The 17,095-nt window shown below is 37.5% G+C and overlaps 1 protein-coding gene across 1 annotated transcript in view; it reads left to right on the top strand.

The window, feature by feature from the left end:
- VAV3 (vav guanine nucleotide exchange factor 3) overlaps positions 1 to 17,095 on the top strand; it is a 216,342-nt gene that overhangs the window by 181,700 nt on the left and 17,547 nt on the right. Inside the window, exons 21-24 of the mRNA XM_083360483.1 lie at positions 8,044 to 8,109; positions 11,855 to 11,889; positions 12,850 to 12,966; positions 14,099 to 14,186. Coding sequence (XP_083216609.1) covers positions 8,044 to 8,109; positions 11,855 to 11,889; positions 12,850 to 12,966; positions 14,099 to 14,186 — 306 coding nt within the window. The remainder of the gene's footprint in view (positions 1 to 8,043; positions 8,110 to 11,854; positions 11,890 to 12,849; positions 12,967 to 14,098; positions 14,187 to 17,095) is intronic.

Raw genomic sequence — 17,095 nt, 5'->3', positions numbered from 1 at the left:
GATGTCTGGAAGCTGTCAGAGCTTAGATGGGAAAGTACAGCCTCAGAATTGCCCCAAGCAAGATGGAGTGGCAGTTAACTCAGACGCTTCCTAATTCTGGGAATATTCCAACTTTGGGTCTGGATGGGGTTGTGTTTTCCCTGAAACAGCAGGCCTGAAGCTGCTTCTGGATTCATAGCTCTTGCAATGTCATACTTGGAATGACCTTTGTCCAGCTTTGGCTGGGCTGTCAGTTCAGTCATTCATGTTCTTTTCACCTCCTATATGGATTACTCTAATTAATTGTCCTTAAATATCATTATTTTTTTGCAAAAGGTAGCTACTAATGTGCTTACTAGACAGGCTTATTATTGCCATTTGACGTCACTGTTGCCTGAGCTATATTAGTTATTGGTCAATTTTTGAGTGCAAAGTCCTAGTTATTTATAAAGCATAACATGGCTTAGGACTTGGGTGTCTTTGAGACTGCCTGTCGGGTTTTGGCCAGGTAATGCAATCATCAGGCAGTTCAGTGAGCTGAAGGACTTTTCAGTGTACTGTTCTGGTGTCTAGCTTCTTATTTTTGTGTGCTACATGCATTCCTTTATTGAGAAGATAAATTCTCCAGGATTTGGTCTATTTGTAATATTTTTCTGTCTAATTTCGTTTGAGGGAGGGAGCATGAAGTCATCTTAAATTCAGAGATATCTCTTCTGGTTAATTCAGTAAGCAACGTTGTATATTATACCCATGTTAGACTCCATTAACCAAGAAAGACAGAGTTGGAGCTTCCGGCGCGACCTCAGAGGCAAGCGGAGTGGTAGGGAAAACTTTCCTGAACTGCCGAGCTTTGTTTTCTCTCTACCGAGTGGCTAAATGAGCCGTTGCTGATCGTGGAGCGATCAGCAAAGAAGGATAGAGGTCCAGGCTTGCTGGGGTAGTGCGAACCTCCAGTGAAGTGAAGGACAGTCCTGATCTCCGGTAAAGAGAAGAGGGCCCCGCTGAGAGGATATCGGGCCCATTGCCTTGACAGAGCGCTTTTGGGGGAATGGAGCAGAAGCGGCGTTGGTACAGTATTAATTGAACTGCGAGAGAGGAATGGATCGCCCCCTTAAAATTGAGTTTGAAGGGATTCGGGAGGTGTAAGACTGGATTGCGGCTGGAAGCGGCAGAATAGTTTTTCTTGTGAGCAGCTCGGAGGTGCAGTGAAGACTGGGGAGATCGGGCTCTAGACCGTTTGCTGAATTAGTAGAACTGATTGGGCGCAGCTTTTTTCCCATTTCCAGAGTATTTGGGAACCTCCTTGGACTTTTTATGATCTACTTTTGCCGCTGTGGTTTTTTTTTCCCTATAAACTCATTTGACAATCAGCTGGCAAGTGGCAGGAAGCTACCTCTTATTGTCCCTCTTCTGGCTTGGATGTGGATTGTATGGTGATTAAGCTACTGCTATAAATTAGCCACGGGAAACTGCAGAAGAGCGGTGAGGAACATCTGCAAGAAGAGAGTCTTGTAACATTGTTATATATATCTTTGTTCCTTTCTACTGGTTCTTTATCCATTAGCCCACTAGAATATTAACTATTGGGGGGCTGCAGGGATTAACTGATACTTCCGGGATTTTCTTAATTATATGCTAGTTTGGAGGAGGTTCCTCTTCTGCATAACAGAAATGTTTAGCTCCTCAGCTAAAGCTGGGAAGAAGCTTTTGACAGCTACATCGTCGGCTCCAATTATGACTCCTCCTACTCCGCATAGATCACTAGAGGCTGTGGCAGCAGCTGAGAAGACACCTACACTTCAAGAAATTCAGAATCTGTTATATTCCACATAGGGAGCTATGACAAAAAAACAGGAATCCACAGCGAAGGATTTGGCGGAACTGAAACAAGAGATGGGTGACATGTGTGGAGATATGAAACAAATCTCCGCAAGATTGAATGATGTCTGTGTGACAATGGAAAGACATGAGGGTCAGATACAGGAAGTAGTTACGAAGGTTGAGAAGGTTGAAGCGGTGATGGAGAGACGTGAGTTGCGACAGTTACTAGTAAATAAGCAGCTTGAAGACGATATAATTCTGCTTGAGATGGAGAAATCTTGCATTCTGAGATTCCAAAATGTTAGGAAGGAGCCGGATGAAGATTTAGAAATAAAGATGGTGGAGATGGTGGCAGGGTTGCTGCAGAAGGACAAACAGATGGTGCATAATGGCATTGATGAGTGCTTTCGGGTATTTACTATCATTTACTAGGAGACAGAATCTCCCTAGGGAAGTCCACATAAAATTTAGTAAGAGATCGCTACGAGAGGAGGTATATCAGGGATCGAGAAATCAGGTGATAAAATATGCGGGTAGGCAGATCACTATTTTGAGACAGGTTCCAAAGAAAGTGCGTGATCAAAGACGGAATTACCAAGCCCTGATAACAAAATTACGCAAATATGGGGTGAGATATAAATGGCGTCTCCCAGATGGGCTTTTGGTGACGTGGCAGGGGAAAAGAATACGCCTTGAAACCCCCCAGGAGGCTGATGAATTCCTTGAGAGCGAATTTATAATTTGGGAAAAGGAGAGAGGAAGAGAAGATTTAGAGGAGGCAGATAGTAATGGTCAAGAGAGAGAGTTGGAGGAGAAGGGAGTGGTAGGAGGAGGAGAAGGAAAGGGAGATGAGGAGAGGAACCAACAGGTAGCTAGACAGACTACTAGAGCAAAGAACGTAGATAAGTAAGGATGGGGGAAGAAATATGTTTGTTTTCGCTAAATATAAATGGTCTGAATGTACAGGTGAAAAGGAAGCGGGTTTTTAAGAACTTACTGAAATTGCATATGGATGTTATATGTCTCCAGGAAGTTCACATTAAAAAACAACATGAATCGGTTCTGCATTGTCCAGAACTTGGTGAGCTATTTGTGGTGCTAGCGGATGAGAAGCAGAGAGGCGTGATTTTTTATGTTAGGAATTACTTGGAACCAAAACTGATTTATAAGGATGAGGAGGGAAGAATTTTAATGTTGGAGGTACGCATAAGTCGATTACAGGTCCTCTTGGTGGGAATATATGCCCCAAATAATGGACAATCTGATTTTTATCAAATGGTGTATCAAAAGCTTATTGATTTACAATATGACCATGTATCCATATTAGGCGATTTTAACGCAATAATTGACAGGGATTTGGACTACAAACTGGGGAACAGCCAAAAGAGAGAAAACAGGAGAATTCTTCCGAAAGTATGTGCAGATATGAGGGACGAGCTGGGTTTTACGGATATTTGGCGAGCCTTCCACCCTCAGACAAATCAATACACCTTCTTTTCTCCCACGCATAGATCATGGTCGAGGCTTGATATTGGTGTGGGTAACTACGGACCTAAAAGCATGTACGGTAGAGATTGAGATAGAGCCTAGCATAATCCACTGTTGGTTAGATGGAAAGGTGATAAAATTAGAAGAAATAAGAGGTGGATGTTGAGAACAAGCATCTTGACAGAGATAGAATTCCAACAGATGATAAAGAGAGAAATGGAAACCTTTTTTATGGTCAATGATAATGGTGAAACCTTGATACAGACCTTGTGGGATACGGCTAAAGTGTATATGAGAGGGTTAGCGATCAAATATATACGTGGAAAGCAAAGACAGAAATTTAAGGAGAGGGAACTGTGGGTAGCAAGGTTGCGGACTGCTGAGAGGAGTTTACAGACCAATTCATTAGATGTTAAAGCCAAGGAAGCAGTAGACGCTAGTAAACATCAACTTCTTTTATTAGACCAAGAGGAGTTATCTCATAAGCTTAAAATGGCCAGACAACACCACTTTGAACATGCTAATAGGGCGGGCCGGTGGCTCACCTATAAATTAAAGAAGGAAAGGGAAAGTAGACAGATAGATCAATTGCAAGATAAGAGAGGAGTTATACAGGTGGATAATGAACGGAAAAAAGAAATTGCTGAGGAATTTTTCTCACAACTCTATGCAAATGAGCAGATATCTGATGAGAAAATTAAGGAATACTTAGATTGTTCGAACCTCCCCAAATTTCCAGAATCAGCCAGGGATTTGCTAAATAAGGATGTTACGGAAGGAGAGATAGAGATTGCGATCAAGGGACAAAAGACAGGGAAAACCCCTGGCACTGATGGCCTACCAGCAGAGATTTATAAAATCTTCACAGATCTATTTATAAAATATATGAAGGATATCTTTAATATGGTGTTGAAGGAGTCTAAAGTTCCTAAGTCATGGTTAGAAGCCTATATTTCTTTGATACCGAAAGAAGGGGCGGACCACACTCTTATACATAACTATAGGCCCATTTCACTTCTTAACTCTGATTACAAAATCTTCGCAGCTGTAATGGCAGCTAGACTTAAGCGATACCTCAATGAATTTATTCATATTGATCAAAATGGTTTTTTACCTGCTAGACAGCTAAAAGACAATGTGCAAATTATAATGGATATTTTGGAGTATTATGAGGCCCATCCTGAAAAGCAGGCAACGCTTCTTTTTTTCGATGCCCAGAAAGCCTTCGACAGGGTTAATTGGAATTATCTCATATTACAATTGAAATATATGGAGGCTGGCGATTATTTCTTGAATGTAATTCAGGCCATCTACAGTCAACAGAAAGCTAAGATTTTGCTTAATGGAGAAGAGTCGGATGAAGTGATGATAGCGAAAGGCACGAGACAAGGTTGCCCACTTTCTCCATTGTTGTTTATATTCACTCTAGAACCTCTGCTTAGGTCAATAAGAGAGGATTTGGGTGTAAGAGGGCTGAAGGTTAGAGAACAAGAATATAAAGTTCAGGCATTTGCAGACGACCTAGTCTTTGTCTTAGAAGAGTCATTAACTTCTGGCTGCCGACTTATTAATAGGATACAGAAATTTGGTGAAGTAGCTGGATTACGAATAAAGAAAAAACGAATATTATAGTTAAAAACATGACGGGAATACAGAGATTAGAACTACAAAATACTTTGGGCTTCCAGATAGTTCATAAAATTAAATATTTGGGTATATGGCTGTCCGATAGATGTTCCTCAATAAAGGTGGATAATCATTTAAAATTGGTCGGACAATTGGAGAAAGACTTAGAGAAATGGGGTAAGCTACAACTTTCGCTAATGGGTCGGATAGCTTTGATCAAAACCCAGGTCTTGCCTAGATTGGTATTCCTTTTTCAGACGGCCCTGGTTAGATTAGATAAAACTTTTTTTTAGGAATTTGTATAGGAGTACCAGTAGATTTATTTGGCAGGGCAAGAAACCCCGAATTAGATTAAAAATGATGCAGAAACCGAAAGAACAAGGTGGATTCAGGGTTCCAAATTGGCAAAACTATTATAATTTGGCGATCCTGGTATGGATTTGTGAATGGGTCACACTGGCACGTAAACGTTTGTTGGTAATTGAAGGCCACAATCTCCAGCAGGGGTGGCATGCCCACCTATGGTGGGAAAGAGGTAGACCCCCAGAATACTTTACTAAACATTATTTACGTGGAGTTTTGATTGAGATCTGGGCCGGAATTAGGAAAATATATTATAATAAAGTGCCACCTTGGACCTCACCCCTGGAAGCTGTGATCTATCCGACATTATATAATTTTGAGAAAAAGTTGACTTATAAAGAGTTATTAGATCTAAATGGGAACTTAAAAACAAAGTTATCACTTCAGGAACAGGGGTTAAATTTAGATTGGTGGACCTATCTGCAAATTAGTAGTAAATACACGAAGGGCAGGCAGAGGCCTGGAATTTGTCGAGAGCTCCATACCCTGGATAGGATTTTGTTGGGAGTGGATGATAAGATCTTATCTAAGTGTTAGAATTTTTTAATGGCTATGGAAGTAGCTGAGGAGGGCGAGAAGGCCTTGATCCATGCCTGAGTGAGAGATTTAGGTTGCTCAATAGATATTGAGAGGTGAAGCGAAATTTGGGTTAGGAACATTAAGTTAACACGGTCAATAGCATACAAAGAAAATATATATAAAATGGCATATCGTTGGCATTTACCGCCGGCCAGGCTTGCCAAAATGTTTCCGGGAACATCCCCAACTTGTTGGAAATGTGGTGTCAAAGAAGGCACATATTTCCACCAATGGTGGACCTGTCGAGAGGCTATGAACTTCTGGAAGAATATTCAGAAATGGCTAAGTGAGATGTTGGGATACCATATACAATTGTGTCCTGAGGTATTTTTATTGGGGATAAGACCACGAAATATAAACAGAACTGCGTGGTACCTGTTGTTACATATAACCACTGCTGCAAGATTGGCGTGGGCCCAATATTGGAAGATGGATGTTAGCCCACCCGACCAAATAGTAATTCAGAAAATAATGAACTGTGCGGAATCAGATCGGCTCACTATGATGTTAAGGGGACGAGGGGACACAGATTATTATTTGTCTTGGAGTCAATGGTACAATTGGATGTCAAAAAGAGCTATTAGTTGAACTTTATTACTTGTTATATGCAATAATTTTTCCTTTATTGGTGGTTGCTTTCTTATATGTAACGGGACAACCTTATTTCCTCCTCGCAATGTGATGTAAACCGCTATTGACTTAATGTTTGCTTGATACACAAATAAACAAAAATTAAAAAAAGAAAGACACACTGAGTTTCTTCCAAGCAGTTTCCTTTATTGTTTCTCATATGTGGACAGTAATCTTACCAAACTAAAGCAAATGCTTGCATCATCAAAGATATACTCTGAGAACTTTTAGGGAGGAGCTATCTTGATTCTCTTCCTCCCAAACCAAACTAAACCTTGCTGTCTCTTTGTCCTCCCTCCCTCCTGAAAATCCAGACTACATTCCACCATAGCCCAGAGACAAAATGGAATCCAGTGTACTATTCTTTGCTGAGAAATAATGCAGCCTATCAGAGTACTGAACCAATGGAAGCTTCTGGAATAGTAGAATACAAAGAGCACCGTGTAGTAGTCCATCTGGACATGGTATGCGTATACCATGATTTTGAGCTCATTTTATTTCAGGAAGATATGCAATTGACATATTACCATAACTGATAAGACAGGCTCCTGACTATTGCCTCAATGGAAAACCTGAGAGAGATACTATCTTTTGCTTCAAGGAGCAACTTTTCTTAAGCAACATCTAAACTTTGCTTGAGAGACAGGAATGCATCCTCTAAAAATGTGCTTCCTATTTCAAGATTTCTAGGCAATCAATCCAGTATAAAAAGCCACTGAGAAGATATGAAGAATTAACAGAGTTGTACTCTTTTGCTTCATCTCCAAAGAGTGATAATTTCAACCCTATAGTTTTATTTATAAGCCAGCTTGGAAGGAAGGAAGAAAAGAAGTCTTGTAATGAAAAAACATCACTGGTTTAATTTCTTTATGCAATTTCAGAAGTTTACTTTTTTAAGTAAGTTACATTTAATTATCTCCCTGCTGAAAGTAAAAATCAAGAGAACTAATGATGAAATTTATCACTCCAAGTAATCTATCTGCATCCTCTGGCATCACATTCTGAAATTGATCCAGTCACTAATGATACAAGAGAAGCCAATGCAATCATTGTTACAAATGGGCTGTTAATCTTTGAAAGTCCAAGACATCCGGGAACATAACAGGTTTGCAGTATCTTTCCTTGTTCAACGATCTTCTAAGCTTAATGATACTGTTTGTAGGATCTCCATATCAGCAATGCTTCTTCCACTGGGACTTCAAGTGGGTGACCATGTCTATTGTTAGAAGGATCAAGGAGTAGAAAGCTACAAGTGGACACCTACTCAGATGACATGGATTGGACATAAAGTGATTTACTTATCTCTAACCAGAAATAATTCAAAAATAGACCCAAAGTAGATGTCAAATCAATGTAAATTTTATAATTTTATCCCTACACTATGAAAGCCCCAACCTTCAGAGTTTCTGTGTTTGCTATTAGTCATTCTAATCTAAGCAGGTATTGAACATGAATGAATTATTTAGCAACATTTGGCAATCATAACGTGCAAGCTTATATTGCTCTGAATATAGATGGCATTTGTATATATTTATTTTTTCTGTTGTCTCTCTGTAGGGTAGAAATTTAATGACCCAGGAGCTTGGTTTCTTTCCAAGTGATGCAGTAAAACCTTGCCCATGTGTAAGTAGCACTATATAATTATGTTTGCCAGAATGACTGCTTTTACAAAAAAGGTCTGCAGCTAATTTGCCTGCTTCTTACTAAGTTTTTTTTAAAAAATAATTTTTCATGATGCAATAACATATGCTATGTGTATAGTGGTGGTGATGGTGAGGTTGCATGCGGGCTTAATTTTATTTAAAAAGACAATTTTATGTTGTGGGTTACTAGATTTCAAAGTAGAAGTTTGAAGGAAATCAACTTAAAAATCGGTCTAACTGATGAAATTAACTAGCAAAACTGTTCAATTTTCAAACACACAGACACACACGCCCAGTTTGGTGTAGTGGCATTGGATGTTCTAGTCCTACCTTAGGCACAAAACTAGTTGTGTGACTTTGGACCAGTCATTTTCTCTCAGGCCTAGGAAGAAGGCCATGGCAAACTACTACTGAAAATCTTATCAAGAAAAATACAACTTGTCCAGGCAATCTTCAAGAATTGAACACACTTGAATGGAAGAATACATACAGACACACTTGAATGGAAGAATACACACACACAAACACAAACACACACACACACACACACAGAGAGAGAGAAAGAGAGAGAGAGAGAGAGAGAGAGAGAGAGAGAGAGAGAGAGAGAGAGAGAGAGAGAGTCTTATCAACCACTCATTCAGCAACTGTATGAAATTGTGAAGGTGTCGAATGCATGGTACTTACAGCTGGTCCATAAAGTTCCAGTTGTAACAACGATCCCACAATTGTTGGCTAAATTACTGGCGACAGTAGAGCTGGTACGAATGCAACACTAGCTGTTTTCCAATCTTGTACCATCCTATCTTGTCACATCCAGTGGTGACCATATTTCTCCACCCTTCTCCTGCGACTTTCACAGGGGTATCAAACATATGACTCCACCCCTTCCTGTGTTTCTGTCACTTATTACTGTGGTGCATCTCAGATGGAATTTTTCTTTCAGACTGGAATCAAGTCTCCTTATGTACATCTATATCTTCCTTTCTCCCATTCAGTCTCTTATTCCTTGATTGCCTTCAGGCTTTGCAACTCACTGCAATGTCTCTGTCGTCCTTCTTTAGACATCATTTTCATAGTTACCCCTACCAATCTTTTCTTCCTAATGTTCTCCCTTTATTTATCACAAACAATTCACTATTCACATAGTACAATCCTGCTGCAGCATACAGTAAGTAAAACTTAATACTTGCTAAATTAATTAACTCCATATTTAATTTAGGAATAATTATATATTGAGGTACAGAGATATTATATATAAACTAGTGACATTATTCTACTTTTGCAAGGGAGAGGTTTAGTTGTAAAACTTGCACGAATTCAAGTATGAATAAACATCAGTTCCTACTATATTAGAAGCATGGTGTTGCTAAAAAGATAAATTGATGTTTTACCACTGTTCCCTTACAAATGGAAAGCATCACCATTCCATTTTGACAAATAACAGTTGGAAGATTCTGAAGCATCCATCAAATCTTCAAGGCACCATCACTTTTACTATTATTATTATTGTTATGTAACAATGCTTATATCTAATCCATAGAGAAGTGCTCAGAAGCAGCATAAAATACATACATCAAAAGAAACAAACAATAAATATTAAATGAAAAATGGATGAGAGCCTAGAATATCTACAGCATGGTGCATTCTGAGATAATATTGATAGCCGTTTTTCTGTCGGTGTTTTGAAATATGTGGCAGCAAGACATTTTCATATTGTATGAAAGTGGCTCATATTTACTAGCTTTCATTCTGTTTTTTTTATTGTTGTTAATAAACGTTTGAAGTCTGTTATCATTCATTTTCACACAAGGCTTTTGTTGGAATATGAATCCTGAGTTAAAAATGATTTTATGTGTTATAGTTTAGCAGCTAGTGTTGTGGTCTGATCAAAAAGAATTATTTATTTTTTTGCATTTTTCAACTGCCCAGCTCTCTCTTTATAGATTTTATACTATATCTTCCACAATCCTTAACAAGGGAATGAATAAAATCAATTGGGATTATGAGTTGTACCCATAATAAGTTGTGCCTGATGGGGCCTGTGGAGTGGAGGGCAGTTGGCAGGAGAGAGGGTAATCATGAAGGATGGAAGTGAAGACTCTTCAGTTCAAGCACTTGTCATTCTACCCCATCTTATTCTGTTCTATTCCCAAGAAGAGTTGATTTTTATCCGCACTGATTATATACTTCTGTGTAGGTTTTGCAGTTGTTGGATAACTTACTTACAGGTTAAGGATGTGCAAAGTGTTTTGAATTTGAAACACCTCATTTTGAGTGCAAAAAACTGTCTTTCAAGTGTGAATTGGATTACTCTTAAGTATTTGGAGAAGTAAGTCCTTGACTTATGACCACAACTGAGCCCAAAATTTATCTTGCTAAGTGAGACATTGTTAAGTGAGTTTTGCTCTATTTTATGACCTTTTGTGCCACAGTTATTAAGTGAGTCACTGCAGCAGTTAAGTTAGTAACACACTTGTCATCCCAAAGATGCTTTTTTCACGAAGCAACTGGATTTTCTTGTTTTTGTTTGAAGACGTTTCGCTTCTCATCCAAGAAGCATCTTTGGGACAACTATGACCAGGGTGACTGAGAATCTCCACAGACATTTAACACCATTGTCTTGTGAATTGACTTTGCTTGTTAGAAGGTCACAAAAGGTGATCACTTGACCCCAGGACACTGCAACCACCATAAATATGAACATCCAAATTTTGATCACATGACCATGGGGATGCTACAGTGGTCATAAGTGAAAAATGGTGATAAGTCATTCTTTTCAGTGCCTTTATAACTTTAAATGGTCATTAAATGAATGGTTGTAAGTTGAGGGCAACCTGTATCTGATAGAGTTATCATTAAATAGTTCTTGTTTCCAAGTTCTAGTGAATTGGGAAACATAAAATTTTGGTCAGACAATCATTTTAGTTTGGGTATCTGATCAGGAAAACAATTTTTTTGGGGAAAAATAGTCACATTTAACTATCAATACTGCATAGAAGGTGACTACAATAAAACAATGTATCAAGTTATATAACAACACAAGTAAAATTGTAAGTTTTGTAACTTGAAGCAGATCGTACTTTTGTAGTTCATCTCTTTGAAATGTAAAATCTAGTTGATGAACATCTTATACACGTACATATTTAGATTGAGAATCGGCCTCACAAAAGGTACATGACTGCTTTTGAAAACAGCAGCCATATTTTACTTGCGTTCTTGTTCTCTGGAGATGTGGAAAACATATTTTTGATTATTCCTACTTTGCTTGATTCTGTCTGTTCCAATGTAAAAATCAGTATTTCTGAGAAGAAAATAGATGTTAAACAGGTGGTCCTATATTTGGTGGGTCAACTTAAATTTGCAATAAAATTTTGCTCTTTTGCTTGGATGCCTAATTTACTTTGGTACAAATTCCAATAAATGGTGAATTTAATTACCCCTATCTAGGTAAGAAAAACTTTTGTAATAAAGCTTTATATTAACTGATATAGCTAGGGTTGTATCATGTCATCTAAACATAATTTTTAAAAACTTGATTGTATAAACTGAAATCTTGAGCAACAGTGCCACAAACAATGCAGAGTAACCAATTTAATCATTTTCTGAAAATAGGTAAAATTCATTGAGATGTACATATTTAATGGTAATTTATTTTATTGATTTTTTTGCTATTTGTTTCATTACATTTAATTGTATTTTGTTTTAATATGTTTATCTTATTTTAGGTTCCTAAGCCAGTAGACTATTCTTCTCAGCCATGGTAGGTAGCTATAAATTGTTACATTTTTATTTTAGGCAGAGCTGGTAATTCAAATAAATAGCTTGAGAGAAAAATGATATTAATAGAAATCTAATTTGTTGTGGTTTAACCTTTCTGATCTTCTATGGAATGCATCTTGTTGTAATATAAGCAAAAATAATTGAGTATATATAGTGCATAACTGTATTTTTGCATGGATAAATAAATCTGACTTGCAACCAATTTTGTATCTCTGGAAAATGATATAATATGGCTACTCTTTCAGAGCCTACCAACTTTGCATTTGAATGAGTTTTCACCCAGTCATGATCTCTTATCATCCCAAATTTAAGTCCAGAAAGTCCAACCACTCCCTTATCCTGCCGAATTGTCCTTTCATAGAGATGTCCTTGGTACCAGTTTCCAACTGAGGAGAGCAAGAAACGAACTATTCCATACATACAATTTACTTTATTTTCCTAGGAAATTTGTTTCTAGATGTCCCCTTGAATTACCTGATTTTTGGAGAACTTCAATATGGTTGACCATGGTGATGAGAATACTGCAATATAACATTTCAATTGTACATATATCAGAGTACCATTCTAATCATGGAAACAAAGTACCAGTGTCTTAAAACTGGCAAAAAAGAAGAAGGTTTCCATGCACAGATGACCTTCTGTGGCTCTCACAGAATTTCTATATTTTGCAATTGGTTGGATGTATCTGCAGTTCAAGACATGTAGTTAGTGATGCTTGACTGTATTACTGAGAATGTCATAGCCAGCAGAATGGGAGATACTGTGGATCCTTTTTTTTTTTTACTTATGAGATACCCATTCTGTTGTGGGCATATCTGCCCATGATTGTTGCATATGATTCTTGCGACCAGATTTGGCCTAATCAAAATATTATGTTTGAGTTTGGAGCAGCAAAATAAAATACTGAAAATATAGTAAAATAAACTTCAATTTATTTCAGGTACGCCGGAAAAATGGAAAGATTACAAGCAGAAGCAGAACTTATTAACCGGGTAAACAGCACTTACTTAGTGCGGTATAGGACTAAAGAATCAGGAGAATATGCCATTAGCATTAAGTAAGCAAATTACATGTTTCTTTACATTGGTCATGCAATTGATAGGCCAATATTCAATATGGATTTTTTTTTTGATAAGGATACTCTAGTTACATTCATTGATTAAAAAATGTTATGAAAACCTTGATGGGTTTGAAAAGTAGTTTTGGCTTGCCTGCCCTGCTGAACTTTGAAATTAGTGTCCCTAACCACTATTATTTTGTTATTATGAAGTTGTTGCTGCTGTACCTCCCCTTCAACAAAGGGGAGCTACATGGAGCACATGAAGTTTTCTTGGTAGCATTTTCAGAAGTGGTTTGCCTTTGTCTGCTTCTTTCTAGGGCTATGAGAAAGCAATTGTGCCATAGTCACCCAAATGGATTCTGTGCCTGTGTTTCTGTGCAGGACTAGAATATACTTTTTTAACCCAATGCCTTAACAAACTGACTCTCTGGAATCTAACAATTATGCTTAAGGAAGAGCAAAGTCAGAAAAGTTCTTACACCCAACCTTTCAATCCCAGTGTTTGTGGGGTTAGGGTGTAGGGATTAGGGAGTTCTAATCCAGCAATCAGTCATGGCACTTTGAGCAAAGACAGCCTTGCCTTGCATGGAGTCAACTTTGTTCTCTTATTTTAGGATCCAATTTTATTGCCTTCTGCAAGCAAACTCTTCAGTTGGGAGGGCGTAGTAACGGTTCTGTGACTTGGAACACAAACGATTTTATGATAGCCAGTAAAGAGTGATTTAAATGTCTATTTGCATTTTAACTAGAAATTTTTCAGAATTGATCAAGCTATCAACTGAAGCCAAACAGAATTTTTCCCTTGAATCAAATGGGAACAAGGATATCACACCAAAGGAATAATAATTTTTTGAAAAGCTGTTGGTATCTTTTGAATGCAATCAGCTTGGTGGGATCCAATAATTAGATATTGCTGGGAGGCTTTGTCTTAAATCTGAATTTAGGCGGGTATGTTAAAATGAACCCCAATAAATGTCTTTTGTTAATTAGGTGTCAGCAGTGTATTGGCATGGATATGTGTTTTGTCTTAAGAATTTATTCATGGAGAGTTTGGGCATGCTGTCAAGTAATTATTGATTTTTCCAGATTGAAAACACATTTAAATTCATAAGTTATTCATTGCCCATAGGTACAATAATGAAGTGAAGCACATCAAGATATTCACAAGAGAAAGCTTTTTTCACATTGCAGAAAATAGGAAATTTAGAAGTTTAATGGTAAGTATAAGTTTTTATTTTGTTTTCCTGTTTCCAAAAATACCTTAATTGGACATTATCTTACTAAATGTTTAATGTTGACATATCTAGCTTTATGTTACTACTATTTAGCTTGATCGATTTGTCAAAAAAGAAAAAAAGAAAGAAAGAAAATGCAAATAAAACTAAATTGGTGTATAGTTCTTATTGTTATTCATGGCAAATGCTTTGAAGGTACAGTAGATGCCTTCAGTGAACTGATTAGTTTTTAACACATATTAACAACAGTTGCACTCACTGTCATTGGAAATAGGTGATTAATAAATGAATCTATCTCCAAACACCTGTAAAGCTGTCAACAACAACAACAACAACAACAACTCTGGGCAGCCATACATATGAAAAAAGACAATGTTTATTATTGTTTGAAAGTATAAAGGATCATGACTTAACATGTATTAAACAGATTCCAGTTCATTTGGCTTATTTATATTAAAATTGTAAGAGGGAACATTCTGATAGAGATACTGTATAATTTGCTTGTAGTTTTACAGTAGTGAAGATGTGATAACTTCCATGCTAAGAAGGAAATACATATTATTCCCACTTTATTTTTCTTTACTAATATTTGAAATGGAAATTCAGGAACAGGAAGTGCGAATCCTGAATGCTTTTGGTTTACTGGAAGATTAGCAATAACTTTTTGAAGTAGCCCTAAGCCAGAAGGATCATTCAAGAATGGTCTAATTATGGAATGCTTATATTTCATAAATAATATTTTTATGTCAATTGGTTTAGGCTCAACGTGGCCTACCCAATTGATTATAGCTTCAGAGACTTACACATGACCAATTAGCATGACTATATTGAATGAATTGGTGATGAATAGCAGTTTGTACTAATATCTTATATTTTCACTTTGGAAAGAAATCGCTGTGGTTTGAAAGACCAGATAAAGGAAATACTTTTGCTTTGATCTTTTTTTTGCATATTTCTTAATCTCAGTATGGTTTTCTTTAGATCAGGGGTGCCAAACTGCCGGCCCGCGGGCCAGATGCATCACGAGGAAACCATGCCCACTCCATTGCCAACAATGGGGAAAAAGTTCTGATACTTTGTGTGACATCATGTGATGTCACGGGTTATACATGTCTGCTTTAGATAATTATAATTTGGAGTTGGTGGGGAGGAACAAATGGACCAGAAGCATGCTCTTATTAAAGAATTTCAGGGATTTGGTGAAATATATGACTTGCATTACTTCTAGATCCTTTATCTATAGTGTTGGTATTCCCGTATTGTTATTTATATGATAATTTATTCTGAGTTAATTTTATTGTAGTAAGATCTATTGATTCCAAATGAATTAGAATGTTAGAAGAGTAAGAGTTTGCATTTGTACAGTTATTTGTAAAATAATTCATTGTTTTAAAAGTGCAAGACTTGCATTATTGTTGTAGAAAGACTAAGCAAATGCTAAATATGTTTTACAATCTGATCTGTACATGCTTACTCTGAAAAAGTCTTGCTATAGATCAATGGAACTTACTGTATTTCCGAATATATACAAAATGTAAAGGGCCATTTTAGAATCTTAAGTGAAGGATGTTTAAAATAAGCCCAGAATGCAACCTGTGGATAGGTTACTGTTTTGAGTAAACATAAACTTTTTACATATTTCTATTTATTTATTCATTCATTTAATTGATTTGTCCACTATCTAACTTTCACTGATTTTAATTTTTATTAAATCATAAAAAAAGAATCCTAAACACACAGACTTGCAATATCAGACACAGCCATCTGAAGGCTGAGGAACAGATTATCTGGTTCCACCAAAAAATGTGTCCTTCCCCGGATACAAAAACTGCTGTTTGAAAATTGCCACGATATTTATATCAATCTATTTTATTACATTTTTATCATGCCTTCTTCTGAGATGATTGATTTTATTTTCTTCCTTTATAACAATCCTGCAGGCTAGGATAGGCAAGAGACATTGATTCCTTTTAGTAAGCTTCATAGTTGAGGAAAAACCTCAGCTAGTATTTTGCAGGCTTTAAGTTTTATACTGAGGCACTGAGTCAAATACTTTGAAAAGGTAATTTAGGATTATGATTATTTTGGAGTTCCAGTAAATTATAATAAACCCATCTGTTTCAGAGAGAAGACATCTGGACCAAATTTTATTTTGTGTGCTGAAGCCTTGAGCCATGTGGTTATTCAGCTAACATGTTGGATTCTCTGTGCATGTTCTGATATAGATATAACTCTTGAAAGTACATTGTATATTGTTTTTAAAAGCTTCACAGTCTTGATACTCATGCCATCTGATAAAATACAAAGAAAGTCTTCTCACAGACCATTGACTTGGCAAACCACAGCTACTGTTTACTAGGACCATGCCAGGGGCATGCCATTATCTGATAGCTGTGTAGCTACAGTCTTTTAGGTAAAGATTTCTGCTATTTAGGCTTCCGGTTTGCGCGTGCAGCGCTTTTGGATGTGCAGAGAGAGCTCCCTCCCTGCCGTCCAATCTTTCTTCATTGGAGGACCGTGAAAAGGGTAAAAAGTCGCCCTGGAGGGGCAACCACCGCAAGGAGGCCCTCCTGTGATCGTGGAAGGGCAGCAGCCCTCCACTTGAATCCGGAGCAGCTCCTTTTGGCCCGAAGAACAAGAGACTGGCCATCAACATGGCTGATCTTTAAGCCGTTCCCTGCCGAAAGCCAAAGCACCATCTAGCACAACGAAACAATCTGGAGGACTTGGGTGATACCTTTCCTTTCTTATTCCCCTAACTGCCTGCCTGTGGGACTTTTCTGAAAATTTTCTCCCCCCCCCCTTCGAAAAAACAGCTTTTGTATACTTGGGGGAACAACATTTTAAGCCTTAAAGCAAAGGAAAAAAACACACCATCTGATCAAGCAAAG

Source organism: Vipera ursinii, assembly GCF_947247035.1.
Source record: "Vipera ursinii genome assembly, chromosome: 3".
NCBI classification, from domain to species: Eukaryota; Metazoa; Chordata; class Lepidosauria; order Squamata; family Viperidae; genus Vipera; species Vipera ursinii.
This window is presented reverse-complemented; position numbering and strand designations above follow the sequence as displayed.